The sequence below is a fragment of the Strix aluco genome, chromosome 5, assembly GCF_031877795.1.
Source record: "Strix aluco isolate bStrAlu1 chromosome 5, bStrAlu1.hap1, whole genome shotgun sequence".
Classification (NCBI taxonomy): domain Eukaryota; kingdom Metazoa; phylum Chordata; class Aves; order Strigiformes; family Strigidae; genus Strix; species Strix aluco.
In genome coordinates, this window is record NC_133935.1 from 49,995,713 (window position 1) to 50,017,274 (window position 21,562).

The 21,562-nt window shown below is 39.1% G+C and overlaps 1 protein-coding gene across 8 annotated transcripts in view; it reads left to right on the top strand.

Annotated features, from left to right (window-relative positions):
* Positions 1–21,562, top strand: part of GRIP1 (glutamate receptor interacting protein 1) — a 342,061-nt gene that overhangs the window by 308,635 nt on the left and 11,864 nt on the right. For 5 of the 8 annotated variants that reach the window (XM_074827290.1, XM_074827293.1, XM_074827286.1 and 2 more), the window contains 9 exons: positions 5,259–5,328; positions 5,559–5,704; positions 11,060–11,204; positions 12,260–12,399; positions 12,571–12,759; positions 16,186–16,339; positions 18,122–18,322; positions 20,707–20,818; positions 20,964–21,008. In XM_074827290.1, coding sequence (XP_074683391.1) covers positions 5,259–5,328; positions 5,559–5,704; positions 11,060–11,204; positions 12,260–12,399; positions 12,571–12,759; positions 16,186–16,339; positions 18,122–18,322; positions 20,707–20,818; positions 20,964–21,008 — 1,202 coding nt within the window. The remainder of the gene's footprint in view (positions 1–5,258; positions 5,329–5,558; positions 5,705–11,059; positions 11,205–12,259; positions 12,400–12,570; positions 12,760–16,185; positions 16,340–18,121; positions 18,323–20,706; positions 20,819–20,963; positions 21,009–21,562) is intronic. The other 3 variants (XM_074827288.1, XM_074827292.1, XM_074827294.1) reach the window with 1 other exon arrangement.

Here is a 21,562-nt window from a genome sequence, read left to right on the forward strand (position 1 = left end):
ATCTTGCTCTCCTTGCCTTAGAGGTAATGGCCTCAAGTTGCGCCAGGAAAGGTTTAGACTAGATATTAGGAAGCATTTCTTTACAGAACAGGTTGTTAGGCGTTGGAATGGGCTGCCCAGGGCAGTGATGGAGTCCCCATCCCTGGAGGTGTTTAAGAGTCGGGTTGACATAGCGCTGAGGGATATGGTGTAGTGGAGAATGGTCAGTGTGAGGTAAATGGTTGGACTGGATGGATGGTCTTCAAGGTCTTTTCCAACCTAGACGATTCTGTGATTCTGTCTCATCTTCCCATTAGTAGCTACTTATATTCAATAAAGATCCTATTTTGTAGTTTGCAAATGTGACTATATATTCAATGCTTCAGGTACCATCATTTTCACACCCAGTTACCTGGTTGGAGCAATTAGAATGTCTCAGTTCTTAAAATCACATCATCCAAATAAAGCATGGCACAGCAGTGTGTGTGATGAATCATTCCCTAGAAGAAGGATGGCTTTCAAGTAGATCTAGTAGTGTTCAAATCTGTTTCAATTTATTTGCCAGTGACATTGATTTTAGACCATGGAATGGAATATAGATTTTTTTTTTTTACTTTGTTTAAAGACTACTATTTTTTAAATACATTGAATGATATCCAAGAAAATGACTTACAAGTACAGTCTGGTAATTGTAGTTAACAGCTTTTTTTTTTTTTCCTTTTTTTTCTTTCTTAAGTAAGATTCTGATATTCTTACTGGTAATGAGCTGCAGCACCTTGTTTCATAAATAATCTCTCTGAAGCTAATGGGACTACTCAAGGAATAAGAAGCTGCAAAGCTGGTAAGAATATCAGAATCTCACCCAAACTACGATCAGTTTTTCTAAGTCATTTTGACTAGCAGCTATACTATAGTCTGGTTTATTGCTTTCGTATTTCATCAGAAACAAGCTTTGTAAATATCTACAGATATTTAGCACTGACTCTGAGAATTTACTTTCTGAAGCATTTCTGTGTATTTTGGGATTTCAGCTAGCAAACTCAACTTCATTTTGCAATGTTACAAGTAATTATTTTCAAGACAGGGCCTGAAGAATCAGCAGGTTTTGCAGCTGCTCCACACAAACCAATACTTAAGGAACAAAAGATCTACATCAGTCTAATTTTAAAAAGCTCTTTCATCTATTTAATAATCATACTATTTGTAAAGTCTAGTAGCTGTTAACCAGCATTGTGGATAAGTGAACAGACTTTGTGTAAAAAATGTTTTTCCATTCCATAAGCATTTTCCTCTGCTTGTTCAGTTTGTTCAGAGTTTGACCAAACTCCAGAACTTGAAGCCAGGCCGAGACTAGTATGTGAGTTTTGTCTGGCTGGTAGGTGAGATGTCCACCTCAGAATCTGTTTAAGTCACATTGTTTTTTCCTTTGGGTTAGAAGTGAAATAAGAAAGGAGGGTTGTTTGAGGATTGTTTTAACCTGACAGAACAGCTGATCTACAAAACTGACAACACGTCACTGAACGAACTTTGAAGTGGTGGGGGATAGGCAGGGGAAGTGTGCCTTTGCTAGTAGAATTTGGGTAGAGGTCTGGGATGGAGACCTAGGATCATAGAGTAATATAAAGAGAGAGAACAAAGAACTTGCTAAAGATCAGCCTTCCAGCTGCAACACTAATTTTAGTATCTGTACAACTTTATGTACTCTTCAGTCCACTTGTAGTTCATCATACAGACTGTGTAAGGTCGCTACAAAAGCCCAACAGTAGGTAGACTAACAGCTGGACCAGGGAGGAGAAGAGATGAGATCTTCGGTGGACAAGCAGAATGGGACTAGAGAAAATGAGTGGAGAGCCATAACAGGGAGACAGCAGATGAGGGGAGAGGCCAAGGTGTGATCAGGGGTATGGGAAGCTGGGAGTTGAACAAGAAGGCTGGACATGGCTGAGTGGTAAGGTGCTTTGGTTTTAATTGCTTCTTAAAACCAAAAATAATTCTGAAATGAAACATAAAAATGGAGACTTAAAGCTATACAGTGTCACTTCAAACGTGTTCATTCATGAGGGTATCTTTTTTAATTAAGTGGTCAAATACTACTTTCTCATTGGGACCGTTGCTTCTCTGCTCTCTGGGGAGAAATGAAACAGTGGTGTGTATCAGAGGGGATGGAGGCTGCATAATGAATGAGATAGAAGACTGCAGAAAGAAAAAAGAGGTGACCTCATGGTCAAGATGGTTTAATACTACCCTGGAGAAATTAGGGGTTTTTTTCCTTTTCTGTGCAATAGAGTTGTACTGAGACGAGTCATTTCATGGGATGGGGAGGGGAAGGGGAGAGAGGGATTTTCCACAGGTGACTGCTTGATTTTCTGTGGAATCCATTGAGATCCTGGGATCACACTTGCAGAAATACTGAGCATCTGCAGCTGTTGCTGAAAATGCCAGTAGTTGTGCTTTGGTCACAGAAGCTATTATATACTACAAACTATTGTGAGAAATAAAGGCATGAATATCTCAAATTGCTTACCAAAAATTGTCTTACTTTGACCTAAATGTTTCCATGTTTCCTTTCCTCATGTGTAAAATCAGGATGATAGTACTCAATCTTCTTGCTGGCGACAGCATCTGTTCGCTAGTGTTTGGGAGGCAATCTTAGGCTGTGGTGATGTGTAGTGCAAAAGTTCAGGAGGAAATTAATGATTTTCTCTCTGCAACACAACTTGAATAGTTTGTAGTATGTCATGAGCATTGAACAAGAATAAAACAAAGTGTGGCATAGCTGCTTATTAAGGGCTTGTCAGCATGGGGGGATTCATTTCACACTGAGCTGTGTTTGCTGCCTACCAAAAGGCTTTCATCCACCAGACACAATTAATAGCCCAGGATAACTGACAGAATACCACTGGTTCACACTTACTCAGTTTGAAACTGTAATAACTTTGTGTGCTATATCATACCCTTTGGATCCACATATGCTCTCTGGCTTCGCACTTTGAGCTGTGCTCTTTCCCCCGTTTTGGTTCCTTCTATCTTCTTTTGGGAACGATAATGGACTGTTTTCTTTAGTACTGGTAATTTTTATAAAGCAGTTTCATAAAACTATCTCAATACTCAAATCTCAAACTGCAGACATTGTACAGTGAGTGGCATATAACCTCAGAGATTTATAAGGCAACCCAGAGGGTAAAAATGTAGAATTTAAGAAAAAAAGTTCTCCAAAGTAATACTTTAACATTTTAACAAGAATCTAATTAGTGAAACAAACCCAAAGAATTCAAGTAAATCATGGAACTGGTCATATAAGATATAGTTGACCCGTGGCGTGAAAATATGAGAAGCAAGCTATGAAAATTACACATCTTGCAAAAAGTTAACTGCTGTTCTCTAAATGACAACATAGGTATTTCCTGAAAGCATGCTGTTTTAGACAAGTTTTAAGAATTCTTGAAAGTTATTGTATATCTGTCTTCTGAACTTTGAAGACACTGCATTTGAAATATGACTATTTAGCAGTTGTTAAACAGTTCCTTTGGATATTCAAAGGCTTTCTCAGCCAGAGCAGCCAAGGTTAACAAGATCTGTTAGAATATTGGGTTGAAATGTCATTATTAATACACCTTGTGGTTGCTGTAAGTGAAGATCTGTCCTTTTCCATCAAAGAGAAGAATCATGAGCTGCTAAAGTAATTGACATGAGGATTTTGTAGGTGATCCTCCAATACTGGTAGCTTTTTGAGTGATTGGTCAGATAGGCATTGGAGCCTAATGGAAAAGTACCTCCTGTGAATGAATGGAGAGGTACACAGAGGAGAAATGGCTTGGAGCAGTTGAAGAGCCCTATATGTGCTAAAACCATTAGCGCTTTCAGAAGAACTGGGAGCCTTATACCATGTGGCAATGTTTTAATATTAGTATAGTCTTTGTTAACAACAGTCCCAAAAGTCATTCTGCCTTCACCACATGGATTACCTCCTGGCCAGAGCAGCTGTAGGTGGTATACTTCCCAATGGCAGAGAGCAGATGCCACACCATTGTCTAAAATTGTGTCTTTCATCACCCTCAAGTTCTGAGCCCACCGGTTACCCTATCAGATGTTCAGTGCAGTCTTCTGTCAGCAGATGGATGAACCCTCCAAAACAATGCATTCGGTGAAGCTGCTCCAAGAAACAGTCTTCTGGAAGCAGTCAGTAATCATAGTCTTCTTCCTCTGGGGTAGTTAACTGCTCTCTGTGCAACCAAAAGTCAAGCAAAATTGCTAAGCAAATTTCCTGGCCAAGGGAAACTTGTCAAATACTTTTGCACAAGTCAGTAACAATTGCAATGCCTGGAATTGTAGAGCAGAGCATACTTTTAACCATGATGGACAGGTAGAAAACTGAAAGTCACGTCAGATACCTCCAAGAAGAGATGAGTTAAGTGTTCAAGGAGAGGACTGGTGGGGATTTTACTAATTTGACCATTGCTGGAATTGCAGGGCTTCTAGTAGGTATCCTCAGTACAAACTGGGGGAAAGTCCACTGTGCTAAGGCCCAGCAGCTGTATAGAGGAGCAAGGTTACTTATCAAAAGAGGCACATGTTTACTTCAGAGGAAGCAGCGAGCCACAGTGAAGCAGCCATCCGTCTGATGTAAGCTACATCCGTGCAGATGTGATGTGTATCAGCCCAATGGGGTGCGTGGCCACTATCCACACCATCTCATTTATTGTGGAAGTAGATGCTTCCTTCTCACCCAGGAAGCATTGTCTTCATACCTCTGCCTTAAGCACTGAATGAGACAGTAGTGGATGTAAAGAATGCGGGCTAGCCCACTCTAGATATTTTGCCAGAGCAGCTCTGTTGGTCAGGGATACAATAAAACATGATTTATGACTGACAGAAATACTCTGGCAAAAGATCAGCATTAGTAGTTGTGCTGAAAGGTTCTACTAACAGAAAGTCTTCCTTATGTGTTGTAGCTACCCAGCATTTTATGATAGATCACTGGAGCTGTACTGTCATATCTTCATATGATTCAGTCCTGGTCTAACCCAGAATTCAGACATATCAGGTTAAATTCACTTTGCACCAGTCACCTTAATTCTGGCATTTTCTGATTTTTGAGGAGTATGCAGTCTTACTAATATGCTGCTAAACATTGTTTGTGTTCATGTACATACAATTTTGGGGAAGGGGAGGAATGATACAGGTGAATGATGTGTTTGAGGTATTGATTTATGGACAGCATTAGCCCATCTGCATATCTAGAAATAAAAACAGATACTTGTATGTATTCTTTATTACAGCTCCATCCAGTAGAAAACCAGGGGACCCTCTGGTTATTTCTGATATCAAGAAAGGAAGTGTTGCTCACAGGTAAGACTTTCAAACTCCTAGTAAAAATCTGTTTCCATGTGTAGCCAGCCGGACTCAAGTTGAACAGAGGGAGCTTGTAAGAGACTGCTTTTACAAATGAATTTTCCAGCATATTAAGAAATAATTGGTTTAGAATATCCATCTCATTTCTATAATAATGTTCATACCTTCTAAGATACCTTACATTAATGTTACTAGAATTTCATGTAAGCTTGTTTGCTTGTTCACAGAACTGGGACACTCGAACTGGGTGATAAGTTGCTTGCAATAGATAACATTCGACTTGACAATTGCTCAATGGAAGATGCTGTCCAGATCCTTCAGCACTGTGAGGACCTTGTAAAGTTAAAGATCCGCAAAGATGAAGATAATTCCGGTATTATCAGTGAGCCTATTGCAGTTTCTTGTGTTTCAGGATTTTTAGAACATAGGGTTATTCTTTTGGATTTAAATTTTAATGAAATGTTTTTTCTAAACATGACTGATTTATGCTAAATCTAATCAGAAAATGTCACACTAAAAGGAATTCTAATGGTATATAAAGTTTTACATTTTCTCAGTAGCTATATTGCCTGCAGGAGCTGCACTGCAAAATGAGGTCTTCAGTTTTCTAGAAAGACAATTTCCCCTCAGGTGCAACCATATAAGGTTGGTCTTTCTCTTATCAGCATATTGAGGTTTTCTCTGCTTTTAAGATTGGAATCATGGTTAGCAAAGCATGGATCCATAGGCCTCAGTTCTCCAGCGGAACGGTGAAGTGCATGCTTTATCTGTAAACTTACAAACTTGACTTCAGTATGACTGTTCACACTCATAAAAGGTAACGAGTACTTTACATGCTGTGCTGGGTGGCTGAGGGAGGAGCCATGTCTGATCAGTCCAGTAACGGAGCTGCCATCATTTTGGACACCTACATCTATTAATATTCCTGGATCTTCCCCATTATGGATTCCATAAGGGCAGAATTTCTAACTGGAGATAATAAAATGAGTTCTGTTATGCATTCTAGTAGCAAAGGAACTTAGACAATTATAACTGCCATTACTGCTGGGATTTATATTACAGCATTACACATAAGCATGAACTGTAAATTCACTTGTCTGAAGCTCTATTCAATCTCACAGCAAAAAGGCACAGCCTGCTGCTCTTTATATTTAAAATCAAGTGCAACTGTTGAAACAGTGTTTAGAACTGCACTAGAATGCTCTTTAATTGCTTTTGAAAGCAAACAGAAAGTATCTTCTCTGTATGATCAGTACGAAGCACAGGCGGATGCATTTAGCACCTTGTGCAAATTGGCTTTCAGAAGTAAATTCTGATCCAGCAAAATGAATGGCCGCTGCTCAGCAGGGTATTGTGGTTAGGTCCCCGCAGGTGCTGAGGGACACCTGACCAACAGTTGCTTTGCAAAGCTGTGCAAACCAGGTATGTTATGAAGAGCAAACTGCAACTACACTTGGCAGAACATTGACAGGAAAAATGCCTGTAGAAGGAAGTTTGAGTTTTCTCCAGTACAAGCAGGGGTCTGTCTTTTAAGTGTTCGTGACACCTAGGATCCCTCCTTCACCTTCTTCCCCTCATTTGGAAGACTCCCTCTCATTAATAATTCTGCAGAGGAATTACCAACAGACCATAGAAGAGGGGTGTGAGTTAGAGCCATGTAGAAATAGTAATAACTTCTCCCACACTTTTAAAGACTTGTGGGTTTGTCCTGTGTGTGCCATGTCATCTTCCCTTTCCTCCTCACCTTGTGGACTTAATCTTTTTCTAGGATAACTTCCACTTCCATTGAAGTTGTTACACCATTTTCTGTTGCTGTCACTGAAATATGGATTTCAGTCTCCACCCATGTAAAATAACATCTTTGCTCTCTTTAGTATTGCACTTCATGGTAGCTGGTACAGATTTTAGTCTGAGTGGGATTCTTATTCCATGGTTTTCTTTTACACATTCACACTACTTATTTTACAGTTACATCATATATCTATATCAAGATTCTCACACAACTACACTGTCTTATCCTGACATGATTGGTGTAACTGAACAGATTCAAATGTAAATGGACAGCTACTCAGAGACCTACTGAACAAAATTCTCTGTACAAATGGTTCTTGTATCAGGTTGACTAAGTGTCAAAGTGTAATTGAAAGTATTTATAGCAGATCTCAGGTACCCTGAAATCTAAAATGAATAAGTGTCTCCTGAAATGCTAAAGAAAAAATATTAAAAAAATATTTTAAAAAAATTTAAAAATATTAAAAAAAAAAAACAGTGGCAAAGGTGTAGCAAAAAGTGTACCTCAATTAAAATAATTTTTTGTTTATTTACCATTAGTTTATTTATGAAAGTCTGTTTTCTCACAAAGGGAGGAAATGTGCTTCTTAAACTCAACAGAAAAAAATCATGTATAAATTCCCGAAGAAAAGAGAAGCCTGATGCTAATAGATGAGTAGGTGTGGAGCACTCCAAAACAATTTCTAAATCATAGCATGAGATTAAAATTTAAATTTTTTTTAATCGTGGCATACTTCTTTGAGGAGGGGAAGGCAGGCAGCAGAGCTACCTCCCTAGGTTCTCGTTTCCTTGCTGTCTTTCAAACTCTTTCCTTTTATATTCATTTTTAAGTATTTCTAGCTTCTAGCTCTTCTTTCTGCTTTCTGTTTTTCCTTCTTCTGCTGTCTTTCCAATTCCTCCCTTCTCCAGACAGTTGTATTTGTCTCAGAACAAATCATGCAGGTGAGGCCAGGAACAGCGTAGTACATGTCATGTGTTCCCCCAGACCATGGCTGCCTTTGCCCTTTTCTCTGTATTGATCAGACGTTTCTCTGAAGAGCAAGAGACTAGTGGACAGAGCAGAGGCGTGGCAGCACAGATGGTCTGCTTTCATTAAATGTGGTTTCCAAGACCTGTCCACAGTTGCATCACAAGAAAAGAAAGAAGGAAAATCTCAAAAACATGAGACCCAAAACCAGGAGAGTTTGGTTACATTTCCTCCCTAGACGGAAGTATGTTTTCAGCAGTTTTTCTCTTTTTTTTTCCTGTCAGCTTCCCAAAGTGAGGACAATTTTATTTCCTGGTTAATCTAATGGCTACCATGCTTTTTTGAATATCAGAGTTCTTTGCTTTCATGGCAAAACTGGCCTTCATTGTGAATTCAGGCCATATACATGCCGTGTTCTTGGATAGCTCGTATTTCTGCTGCTTGGAAAGAGCACTGAAGAGAACAGTGTAGCAATTTGACATTTGTTGCATTCTGCCATTAATTTTCCTAACTAAGGCTAACCAGAAGACAGTCCTGGGCCAGTCTCCTTTCCAGTCATTTACTAAGATCTATAAACTTCCAGCTCTCATGTGACAGGCTGCTGTATGATTAATAACTTCTTATTCACTTACTGTTGATAGCGGAGAAACATCAGTATTGTGTTGACCCTTAGCAAATACTAGCTATTACATTTTCAATTAGCTTGTTGGATTACTTTTCATCCTTCAGTTGAAGTCTTGTACTATGTCACTGCCACACCTGTGTAAACGTTATCAGCATTAGATCCCAGAGGATTTGTCGTTGTTTCATAAATGCTCTATCAAGCAAGCAAGAGATGCCACTCTTCTGCTGTGCAGTAGCAGCTTACATGCTAGCCCACTGTAAGCTGGCCAGAGACTTCCAGCTGGGTCTTGGGAGTTGGGTGCTTCTGGAAAGAGCATGTCAGATAAAGTGTAGTTGATGAGAAATGTGCCAGAAAACTGATGATAATGCCCCAAGTAGAAATACAAAGCCAACACTAGGCATGAAAATCCCAGTATTCTTTGCTGAATAAACACCACTAATTCTTCTCTCCTTTGATTCTATCTGTGTACCATGTTCTTTATGTGGATAGCAAGGGGGAAATAGGAGGAAGTTGGGTTGGGGGGAGCTAAAGGCCTAAATTTTCTGCAAATTGGGAAGAAACAAAGTAGCTCCAAAGATAGTAGTTTCTCCAGCTCTGCTTAACTACCTTGTTCAGTGTTAGAAGAAAGCAATTCTTTGAACCTTTGCTACTGATACAGGTATTTTTTTTTCCTTTTAAAGTTTTTCTATCTACAGCAACAGAAACAGGAACATTTGAATTTTCTAACTTGTCTCAGGTTAGTTCTAGTAACATTTACAGAACGTGCATCCTAGACATTTTCCACACTCGCTGAGCTGTTCGAAATGCCATTTCCCACAGATCTAGGAGAAGTTGGCCGCCAGGCTGGATGTCCTGGCTGAAAAAGAGAGCATTTGCTATTTTGATCTGAGGAGAAATCTGGTATTATAAATTTTAAAATATCCCTTCATAACTCAAAGATACTGAAGTTAATTGCTTTCCTGCTGTGATATTTTTTTGATAATATATATAAAAAGCATGCACTGTATAAATACAGAAGCCTTTCTTGTTGCTGCAACACCTGTTGCGTATTGTTTAAGGAAAATACATTGTATTTAAGCTTACCATTTCTGATGATTGTTTGGTGAAACTAAAATTTCAAAATAATGCAGATGACTTCATGAAATATAATGGAGTTATTATTCAACTTAGTTGATAATTCAGAAGCTATTTCTGATTCTGTTACAAAAGCTTGAAACTTGTCTATCAAAAACATATTTCAAGTTCTCTTAGTAAGACAGCTGCTCATCTTACGATGACTTCTGACTTTTTCCACAATTCTTCTAAGGAAGTTTGTCTAAAACCTTTGAATTATCTTTGATTCTAAATACCTTCCATTCAGTTCAAGAAACAGAAGAGTAACAGTATTTATACAATAGTAGTAACTCGTCTTTTCTCTGTGGCAAAGACGGTCAACAGCCTCCTGGGCTTCATCGGGCAGAGTGTTGCCAGCAGGTCGAGGGAGGTGATCCTTCCCCTCTGCTTAGCACTGATGAGACACACCTGGAGTGCTGGGTCCAGTCCTGGGCTCCCCAGTACAAGAGAGACGTGGACATAGTGGATCAGGACCAGCAAAGGGCCACAAAGATGATGAAGGGGCTAGAGCATCTCACCTGTGAGGAAAAGCTGAGAGAACTGGGACTCTTTAGCCTGGAGAAGAGAAGGCTCAGGGGGGATCTTACCAATTTATATAAATATCTGGAGGGAGGATGTAAAGCAGATGGAGTCAGGCTCTCTTCAGTGGTGCCCAGTGACAGAACAGGAGATAACAGACACAAACTGAAACACAGGAGGCTCCATCTGAACATCAGGAAACACTTTTTTACTGTGAGAGAAACTGAGCACTGACACAGGTTGCCCAGGGAGGTTGTGGAGTCTCCATCCTTGTAGTTATTCAAAAGCTGTATGGGCGTGGTCCTGGGCAACCTGATCCTGGTGGCCCTGCTTGGGCAGGGGTGTTGGACAAGGTGACCTCCAGAGGTCCATTCCAGCCTTAACCATTCTGTGATTCTGTAACAAAATAGCCTGAAGTTATATTTTAATAAGTAAGAAGATTTTAAACTGAGTAAAATTTAGTCTTAATAGAATGAGGAGAGTTTTTCTATTTACTTCAATGGAATTGGGTTTTGGCAATAAAAAAGAAATTGCACAAGAGAGAATTTTTTTTTTTTTCCCAAAATAATCCAGTAGAATGTGATTAAGAAGTGTATATGAAATGTAATTCTTTGAAAATGTTGTTTGATTACCAGTCACTAGACTGAACATGCTATTTTTTTCATTCCCTCTTTCATAAGAAACCAATTGCATTCCCTTGGCATTTATTGCAGATGAACAGGAGAGCTCTGGAGCAATTATCTATACTGTTGAGCTCAAGCGCTATGGTGGTCCTCTTGGAATTACAATCTCTGGTACTGAAGAGCCCTTTGATCCCATAATCATTTCCAGCCTTACAAAAGGAGGATTAGCTGAAAGGTAAATTGAGAAGCACATTATTATTAAATATTCTTTTTGCAGGACAAAGATTTATTTTGTTAACGTGAAGATGCTAATTTTCATGATTTAGCAATTTATTTTTTGTATAATTCTCCAAATTTGAGGTTGCTGTTGTTTTTTGATCATTGCCAAGTTCAGGAGCATGAGCAATATCTTAACAGGATGTTCTTGCACATACTATATAAGACAGAAGAGAGGATTGTGGTCCTTGTTATAAATCACCTAGGAAAGACTAGTCAAACTGCTCAGTCACAGGAACATTTTAGCAGCCTGTTAAAAGCAATAGCCTTTTATAGTACAATAGGTAAGGAAAACACTTCACATGTCTTGAGTTTATCTGAACTTATTGTATACTTATCTGCCACTTGTCATATACACACACTGCATCTATATGTGCACTTACATACACTGTAGTAAGCATTATCCGAGGAGCAGAAATGCTCCTCATAGTATGAGATGGATAGAGAATAATGAAAATGCTAAGGTCTTCTATTTCTAAGATAGGTAGAGTCATTGCAACTGGTACCTTTGGTGGTGGTTTCAGAGAGAACTTGCAGCACACAAAACACGATACTGTGCACAAACAGAACAAACGGTGCATTTACACAAAGAGAATTTATTTTCTTCTTTTGATATGATCCATCCTGAAAGCCACGTTGGTGAAATAGCTGGTGACTTGCTCACACTGCCATTATCTGTTATGTTGTGAGACTTCTAGAAACTTGACTCATTTCAGAATTTACTGAGCTGAGATTGCTCCTAAACAGGTGGGCTGCAATGACTATCATCCACAGGTGATTAACTACCACAGTAACACAGAAATCCACATCTCCATGCCTCAGCTCTGCTATTGTCACTACAACAAAGGTGACTTGCTTTAAGCATTTCTAACAAAATAATTACTCTGTAACACAGCTATAAAAGCAAAATGAAAGAAAGAAAGGGAGATGAGACTTTCATGCTCCAAATATACAAAGAAATTGCCTTTGTTGCTTTTTATGTCCTCAGTGTTTTACTTCTCTCTCTTGTTGTAGGACTGGGGCAATTCACATAGGAGACAGAATCCTAGCAATAAATAGTAGCAGTCTGAAAGGAAAACCTTTGAGTGAAGCCATTCATTTATTACAGATGGCAGGAGAAACTGTCACCTTGAAAATCAAGAAGCAGACAGATGGTGAGTACAGCCAAGGGTAGCATCAGTGGGCTTTAATGCATGTGTTGTTACAGATTAACAAGCATTTGGGCCATCCCTGGAAATACATCGTGTCAGTAGTAAAAAGCATATTCTTAGAACTGCAATAAAGCAATGACCACCACCACCCCTCTTTTTTTTAATCCTATTCAGCTACCAGTCCCAAGAAATTTTCTGTCCCTGTGGGTCACATAAGTGAACTGAGCGATGCTGAAGATGAAACCTCTGCTGCACAGAAATCTGGCAAACTCTCAGACATTTATTCCACTACAGTCCCAAGTGTTGACAGTGCAGTAGAGTCGTGGGATGGCTCTGGTATTGATACCAGCTTTGGAAATCAAGGTACTGTCAAGAATCTAATCAACATTTAAAGTAGAAATTATCGCCTCATGGTTGACCTTCCTTTGCCTTAAAGAGAACTTTATCTGTACCAACTTTAAACCTTTTACTTTGTAATGTGCTGGTGTCTCATTATGACCACACACCTCGCCAGGCAGCATGATTTATTACACATGGCTGGCCTCAGCTTCATTCTTTCATGACAGTGTGATGTGTTATGAAGCATTTATCAATACATTAACAGGCTTTTGTTAGCTTTACTGACATCTGAATAGCCTAGTCCATAGCTTATCCACAACTAAATGAGTTTATCCTTCAAGTACAGATCAATGCAAGGCACAGAACACACTGAAGATGCTCATGAATTTGATGCCTATATGCAGTAATTTTTAACTGACAACAGATTTGTTATAAACTGCTGAAGGGGGAACGTTAGGCAGTGCTTATGATTTGTAAATATTTTGCTTCTTCCTCATTTCTGCAGCATTAACATCTAACTTTCAGCTCTCAAAAACAATCATTCTATTTGAGGACGTGATTTTTCTTAACGCTAAATTTTCTACTTCAGTTTGACTATTGTTTTGTGTAGGATTTTCAAATAATCTCATTTTAATTTGTAAGACACATCTATTTAGGCAGTGAGGGATACAAACATCTTGTAATATTCTAGATAACAAGAAAAATAACTTCCACACAGCTTCAGTGTTTTATTTAACTCTCTCTAAAATGTTTATTTCCATAGTAAAGCAGGTGTTCCCACTACCTGGCAGGTATTTGGACAGGTAGATCCTTACCTCAAGTAATTTTTTCTCGCTCGCTCTGGTTGCACACATTCTTTCAATTTTATTTCTCTGTTTCTTTCTGTTGCTTTCCAGGAGCATGGGTAGTAGCTCATGGACAGCTGTTTTTTACCCTCACACAGAGAACTGAAACCAAGCTTTGCACAGCAGATTTCCCATGTAGACTGAAGTTCTGTGCTGATTACTTTCATTGGTATTCTCTAATGTGCCTGCTCAGTGATAACCGTGGCAGTTTCTTCTGGAAAACAGAATCTTTCCTTTGAAACCTGCTGAGCTACTTGACATAAAGAAGTAGCTGATGTCACTACCAGTAGCCATTTTTTTCTGTTCTTTAATTTTTAAGTATTTCTTAGCCTTACTGCATATATTTGGCATCAACTTACTTTAAACAAGACAGTCTCAATACATTTAATTATTACTCCTGTTTTCTACATTTTACTTTTGATTTACTGTTACATATAACATTTTATTTAGTACTCAATGTGTTGGGCTATATTCCTTCTGTATAATTTATATTTCACTGGAGTTGAGTTTGGATAAATTTGTCCGCTCTTATGTTTTAAACTGTTGATCAAAGTAAAACATGTTAGATTTTCTCCTGATATTTTTACGTTCTGAGACTAAGTATTGCTGAAAAATTGTCAAGACAATAGTTCTCATTTCCTGAGTGAATTGATGACATTTGGAGCAAATTGTTCAACAGTGGAAAGGACTGAAGCCCAGACTGTTTTCTGAAGTCCTGATGATTCAGATGCCATGCCAAAACTAAACCAGTATCTCAGAGCAGATTTTTTTCTAACTCCCTTGAAAAAATCAGCCCAGACTTGGCTGGATACATGGCACTTATGCTAAACAGCCCAAGTGTAATCAGATTTGCGCGTTATCTCTTGCTGTGGTACTAATGTGACCCACATTTCTATTAAAGTTCATTCTGTCTTGACCTGTCAAATTGAGTTTGGCTTCTCTCCAAACCTTTCTTGGCATAAGTACAGGCTAAGCAAATTGAGGAGTTTGGGGAATATTTCTGTAGCACCAGATAATGCTTTGTCCTATTAGTTACTAATTTAATGCTGGTGAGCACTCTTTTGTCTCCTTGAATTAACACCCCATTTTGTACCTTTGTCTAATATGTCTGCCTTACTAATCCGGAGGCTTTCCCACACAGCAGTCACCTTTTCACAACCAAAACCCATCCTAGAATCTGCCAGTTAGCTGGAAAATGCACACAACTGTAGTTATATGAGATTTGAGGGAAACAGGTCTACACTGATTTATGGAAGCAAATTGCCCTCTTTAGAGAGGCAACAGCAGTGATATTTGTTAGTCATCAACAAAATAGAACTTCCTAATCCAATATGCACATCAGAAAATGCCAACTATAGAGCTAAAAAAGTAATATGTCAAGATGAAATATATATATAAAACAGCCCTACCACAATGAACTTTGCTTACCAGATCAGCATCAGCTTGTGACAGGTCGATCCATGTGTTCTTCTTGATATATTACTTGGAAGCCAGACTGTCTGGTTCCTTCTTGAAATTCAAATTACACTTAATTCAGTTAAAGAAATACTATTGAACTAATACCAACATTGCTTGTATGATAAAAGCACCCAGAAATAAACTCTTCAGTTATGAAGGCTGTCTGATGCTACTTACACATTGGAAATGGCTCATAGAGAAATCCCTTTCTGCAAGGTGAACTTTCCAAGGGTGTATACTGATCCTGGGCACATGCGCCCATTGTGAGATGGGCCTTTTCTCAGTGCTCAGAGCCCTAGCAAAAAGCGGTATCTCTGCTAAGTGCAAGACCCCTTTCCACAAAAGGGCATGGATATAGAGGTTCCCATGTTGGCCTTTATACAGGGTAGTGCAGGGCTGCGACAGCACAGTCCTGCATTTGTATCAATGAGTCCTTGCCTCAGCGGTGCCGAGACAGCCGCCCTCCTTCCTGGTCTGGCAGTTAATAGTCACTCGAGAGCCTCTGCACCATGCCAGCTTTTGCATCTAGGTGGCCATTCTACAAATTAGTAGTATTGTGCATAATTGACACTAATATGTCACTAAGTATTGGCTGCGTTGCTTCCAAATTTGAGGAAGTTACCAGGAGGAAGAAAAACCTTTCTTGCTAGTCATCTGAAAAGTCAAGTTGATGGGTTTTTTTTAATGTATCCTTGCAAACTCCTTTTTCAATAGGTCTGAAGCACAGTTTTCTTAATAGCTTAGGTTTAATTTTGGGCATGTTGCACATGGCAATGTTAACATACATGTAACACATCCATAACATGCATGATTTATTCACTAGTATTCAATGTATGATGTCAAATTGGAAATTGATAAATTGTGAAGGTGTCTGGAACTAAACATCAGAAGCAGGTGAGACATAAACAGTAGGAGAACACTGTTAGATGTATTTAAGATTTTGCTTTCAATGGCCTTTCGTAGGAGAAGCTTTAGAGCACACCTAATTCCAAGCATGATTTAGGTCATAAATAATCTAAGTACTGCTGCAAAAAAAAGGTAGCAATAGTGAGTCCACATCCAAGTTCTAGAGAACCCAGCTTCAGAGATTCACTTTTCTGTTGTTACAACATACACGTTGCCATAAATATATCATTCATATTTTTAGGACACGGCTATCAGGCTTCAGGATACAACTTCAATGCCTATGAGTGGAGGAGTCCTAAACAGACTAGTTTGTCCCCTCCAAGCAAACCACGAAACCACCCATTTCATGATACAGGCCTGAGTGATGACGAATGGGACCGACCTACAGCAAGCAGGTAAGTTCCCATACAAGTTTCGGTTTTCTGATTTGCAGCTGCAGCAATGCCTCAAATCTGAATGCTTACTGTCTGGAATGACATTACATTTTTCTAATGCAGCTGTAACAGCTCTTCCTTTAAATACAAGATAATAGTATTTATACTTCATGAAACTTATTAGGGTAGATTAGTGACATTTATGGAAGATTATGATGCCAAAACCAAGACATTTTTATTTTGAATTCCTTCAGACAAAAAAACCCACAGCATTTATATCTTAAGAATAAACAAACAAACAAAAAAATAGAGCATTCTCCTGGGTAAGCTTCAGAAAAAACCTGCTTTGTTTTCCACTCCACAAAATAAACCTGCAAATAAAGTGGCTAAAGACAACTGGCATGTTAATCTTTTGTCTTCCGTGAAAATTCTTCATTTTGGTTTGGGCAAAGAAAGAGAAATTACAGTCATCTTCCATAAATGCTTGAGACACCTTCAGTGATTCAGTAGGAGAACAAAATGATCCAGGTAGAAATGTCTTGTCTAAAGCTATGGTAGTTTGCCATGCATTCATTCCTCTTCTTCTGAGTAGTAAATCTCTTTTCAGTGAATTTCTCTGAAGGCAAAAGAACTTCCTGAGGGAAAAATGCTTAGTTGACAATGCTTGGAGATAGTGAAAGACCCAAAAGTCTCTTATTCTCTATTCTATGAATGATCCGGCAGTGGAACCACTGCAGAGACTTGGGTAATTCCTTCCAAAGAACAGTTCTTTCTCAGACAAGGGAAGACAGACATCACAGAAAGAATTCTGTGCTCTGTGTACCCATCCTCAGGACTTGCAGACATGCGTGTCCTTCATTAGAAATACAGTTTCTTAGTGTAGCAGGACAATGAGCCTAAAGTCCCAGTCTGTAAGAAATTCAAGTTTAGTACTAAAGAAAACCTTTCTGGTTCCTGTATAAACATACTGGATAAGTAAATCCATAAGGTCCAGTCTGTTACCTTTGAAATCCAAATCAAGTCAAAGCTTAGATGCCAGTGCTGCTTTTCAGAATCTGAATGACAAATCCTCTGATACAGCAGATTGCCCAGTGGCATTTTGTCTGGAGACAAGTCTGGCAGGATGATAGCTAAGATCTGGGCAAGTCTGAACTCTCAGTCCGTATCCAGCTCCTTTGGTCCCTACTGGCCAGAAGCATACTAGAAGTTTTCATAGGCTAGTAGAGGACAATATTTAACAAAGGAAATGACCATAGTTTTCTTCATACCTCCCGTTCTTGGCAAGTTAATATCTTTAATTTAATAGCAACATCTTTATCCACAGTTAAAGCTCATATTTTGTTTCTCAGATGAGATGTAGCCATAGATTCCAGAACACCTACTGTTTTGCAGTTACATAAGTAATAGGCTGGAAAAGTTGATAAGCAGTGAACTGGGAATCTGGATTGTAAAATACAATCTTCTAAATGAAAAGCATGTATTCTACTACCATTTTAAAGCACTATTCAACAGAAGGCATGCACATTAAAGAGTCTTGTTCTACTTGTCAACGTGACTTAACAGCTGAAATATATGATACAAATTAAAATAATGATTATTTTAACCCTGTATCTGTAAAATGAATTCTGCCATACCTGATGGTGTTCCTATACCAAGTGCTGGAATATTTGAGAAGGACATGTCTGTTCTTCCAACCTGCTACAGGGATCCCCAGAAAACCACCTCTTCTCTGCCTCTAGCTAAGCAACTTTTCTTCTTATCTAACACTAAAAAGTCTTTTTTTCTTACCTTTATTTTGTGTAGCACAGCTTCCAAGAATATGTGGCAACAGAAGGAGACTGAGACATCTGGAGAGAATCAAGAAAACCATTTAAAGCAAACTTCTGTAGAAAGATCAGGGGGAGAGAGCATAAGAAGCATGAAGAAAGAGGGCAAGATGTGGAAAGGTGCCTCTGGTGGCCAAAGGAAAGGTGGGGGACAGCTGGAAGAGTGGAATACTTCCAGGTAGGAGAACAAAGAGTGCACAGGAGTGAGATCTGGCTGGGCTGAGACAGGCACGGGGTGGGGCAGGGGGGAAAGGGGGAAGAAAGGAAAAACAGTTGAAATGAGAAAAAGGAGAAAAACAGGGTAAAAGAGAAAACATATCATTAACATGCTATTGAGTGACAATGGCATTTCGGTTGGCTAGCAAATGAAACCAGAGAGCTTAAACCACTCTGTAGCTCACTGGCAGGTAGGACAACTCAGTTGTAGTTCCTGCTCCAGGGAAAATTTTTGCACATTAAACAATACTTACAGGAATGAGTGTGCCAGATCCTAAAACATGCTATCACCTCCTGAATTTAAAAAAAAAAAAAAAAAAATTGTTTCTCATATGTCAGTAAGAATCAAATCATAGGCACCTGTCTTCATATCTGTCCCACTACCTCTCCTTCAGCATTTTCATGCATCTAAATTTCTGATGGCTCTTTGAATAAGCATCAGAAAACCAAATACATTTGTTATAGGTCAAACAATATTTCACATGACATAAAATCAATCTCTCAGGTTTCAGAAAAAAATCCACCTAGATGAGAAATTATTTTGGTACCTCTTTTTCTCTGGTGCAGTAGCTCAGCTAGAAATCAGTTTATTCATGTGGCTGTAATGGAGATGCAAAAGTTGAGCGTTTCACATACCAGGAGACAAGGCTCAGAGAAAAGGCAAAAGAGTAGGTGAGGGCAGAAAAAGGAATTGCTGCGGCTAAAAAGAGGTCCAGACATACAGACTTTATGATTTCAGATTTCACAGAAGTCGGAGAAGAAATGGACCTCCAGTTCTAGGAAATCCAGTCTTTGCTGTCGCAGACAATTGCCTCAAATAATCCTGTTCATTAATGCAAGTTCCACTTTATAATATTAGTATGCAATATAAAGAAAGTTATTGTAATGGATAGTTTAGTCTATGTTCAACATTGGCTATTAAAACAACTACTTAGGTTTAGTGAAAGAGCTAATTTCAGAAGTCAAGGATCTTTCTAAAATCATGTTTTAAATACTTTCTTATCTTGCCTGGGAGGAATTGCATCTGTGATCTGAGTAGGTATTCTCACCATTGCTGTATCTATTGCAATATCATAGGAGGAGACACTGATGCTAGATAGAGAATCATTGCAATAAGATTGAAATGGCTGACCATTGTCTGCTTGACTGATCGTAACTATAAGAAAGCATCTCTGAGGCAGAGTATCATGTGTGTGAAGCATTCAAGCTGTTGTCCCTTGCGCTGGGCAATTCTATTTAAAAGCTATTTTGTTAACAGTTCACGCTATTCTCAGTAATACATTGTTTGTCAAGCAAGGCCTCAGATGCTTCCATAATAGCATTTGCTCTGTTTATGTGCTGTTAAGCACCACTAGCTGCAGTCCATAAGCAGCTGCTCCAAAGTAACAGCTTGCTGCCACCAAATGGGTGAACTCCTTCCTTCCTCCCTCATCCTTCTCTTGTGCCTTTCCCGTAATCAGCCCCCTCCTGTGTAGCAGCTCTGATGCTTGTGTGAACCTTCATTGAGCTGATATCCCTTGCTGAGACAGCAAAAAGTCCTGCTTCCTCCCCACACACATACACTGTAATGGTGTGGCTTTGAGCTGTGTTGCTGCAGTCCAGAGTTGGTGTTTTTCATCAGACCTCTCTTGCTGGGCAACTTCCCTAAGCATCACTGTCACCAACATCTTGCTCAAGAGTACTAGTAATAAGGCTTTGGTGCGTTTATGAAACACCAGACACCTAAGTCTCCATGCAAGACAGTTCCATCCCTGAAACTTTCTGTGTGTTTGTGTATGAAATGACTGGAGCAGTTTATATGATGGCAGCCAGGTGGGCTTAAATTGATAATTATAAATGCAGCTTAGGCTGAAGAAATCAGGTAAAAATCACCACTGTCACTCTTTTGCAAAACACTATTTGCAAAAATGAGGGCTCTTTTCATATTGCCTGGAAGACATCTGTGAGATTGAAAGGTTTTATTGCAAATATTTGTTACACAGAGCAGCTCTGCACACAGCTACTGGTTGATTCATTAATTTTCATAGGAAGGTCCCAGTAAATTCAATTTTCAATCCAGTAAAAATGTGTATTGAATTGTTCTTTGAATCCACTTATCTCCTTACTGAATAACTCCCTGCTCAGATCCTGCCAGCTGCTAGCGACTGCCAGGTTATGAGACTTGTCTGTCATGTGCTCTGCATGTCCATCCAGCCTCTCATGATCAGTGATTCTTCCCCACTCTCCTGCCTACCTACCATAACATTCTGTCATTCATGTTGCAATCTGTGGCAAGGCACGTGTGTAAAATATATTTTTCAAAGGAAAAAAAGTCCACATTTTTTTAACCTCTCATTGTAAATCTAGCTTCGCAGGTACCCATGATAACACCGAGGCTGACCAGGAGGAAAATTTCTGGTCTCAGGCTCTGGAGGATTTAGAGACCTGTGGCCAGTCAGGAATTCTGAGGGAACTAGAGGTAGAACAATCTTAACCTTTCTTTCCAATTATAGAGAAATATAATGGTTTTGTTTTGGTTTACATTCATTTTATTTTCTCCTTTTTTTCTTTTAAGTTGCACTAATCACACCAATTCATTTAAAAGCTTTAACCCCTCTCCACAGGACAAGGCTGACAGGCGTCTGTGTTTGAGAAACATGACTCTCTTGGTACCTACCCTTTACCTTTATATTTTTGCTTGTGCAGCTGCCTCCCCCGCCCCTAAGCAGAGCTGTTTTCTTTTGTACAATGCAACCAAAATTCTATAAACATGTTCACCCCAGAGCTTTTGACTTGCAGCTTCTGCTGTGCATAACCATTGATGCTGTCTGCACAGGCAGCAAATGGCACAGAACTTCTTAAATGGGCATAACCTTCCTGCAGCAATGCATCCCATTCTCTGACAGACGCTTTATGCAGCTTTTCTTAGCATGTTGTAGGTTGTCTTTGAAACTTAATTTGATTAAGATGAACATAAAAGAAAATCAGCTTTTCAAAATGTTTACCTGCAATCTTACCACTCTGCAAAAAAAGCTGCCAGTGTGAGAAATGTTCGTTATACGGCAGTTTCTTCACTACGTAACAAATTTTCACATTTCATCCTGAAGTTAATTGCAAATCTAACCATGCTTCGTGTTAGATTGTGAAGGGGATAGAGAGGGAAGGGAACAAAGACAGAGTAACTTTGAGTCTTTATTTTTCTAACCACCTTTTCACTAAGTTG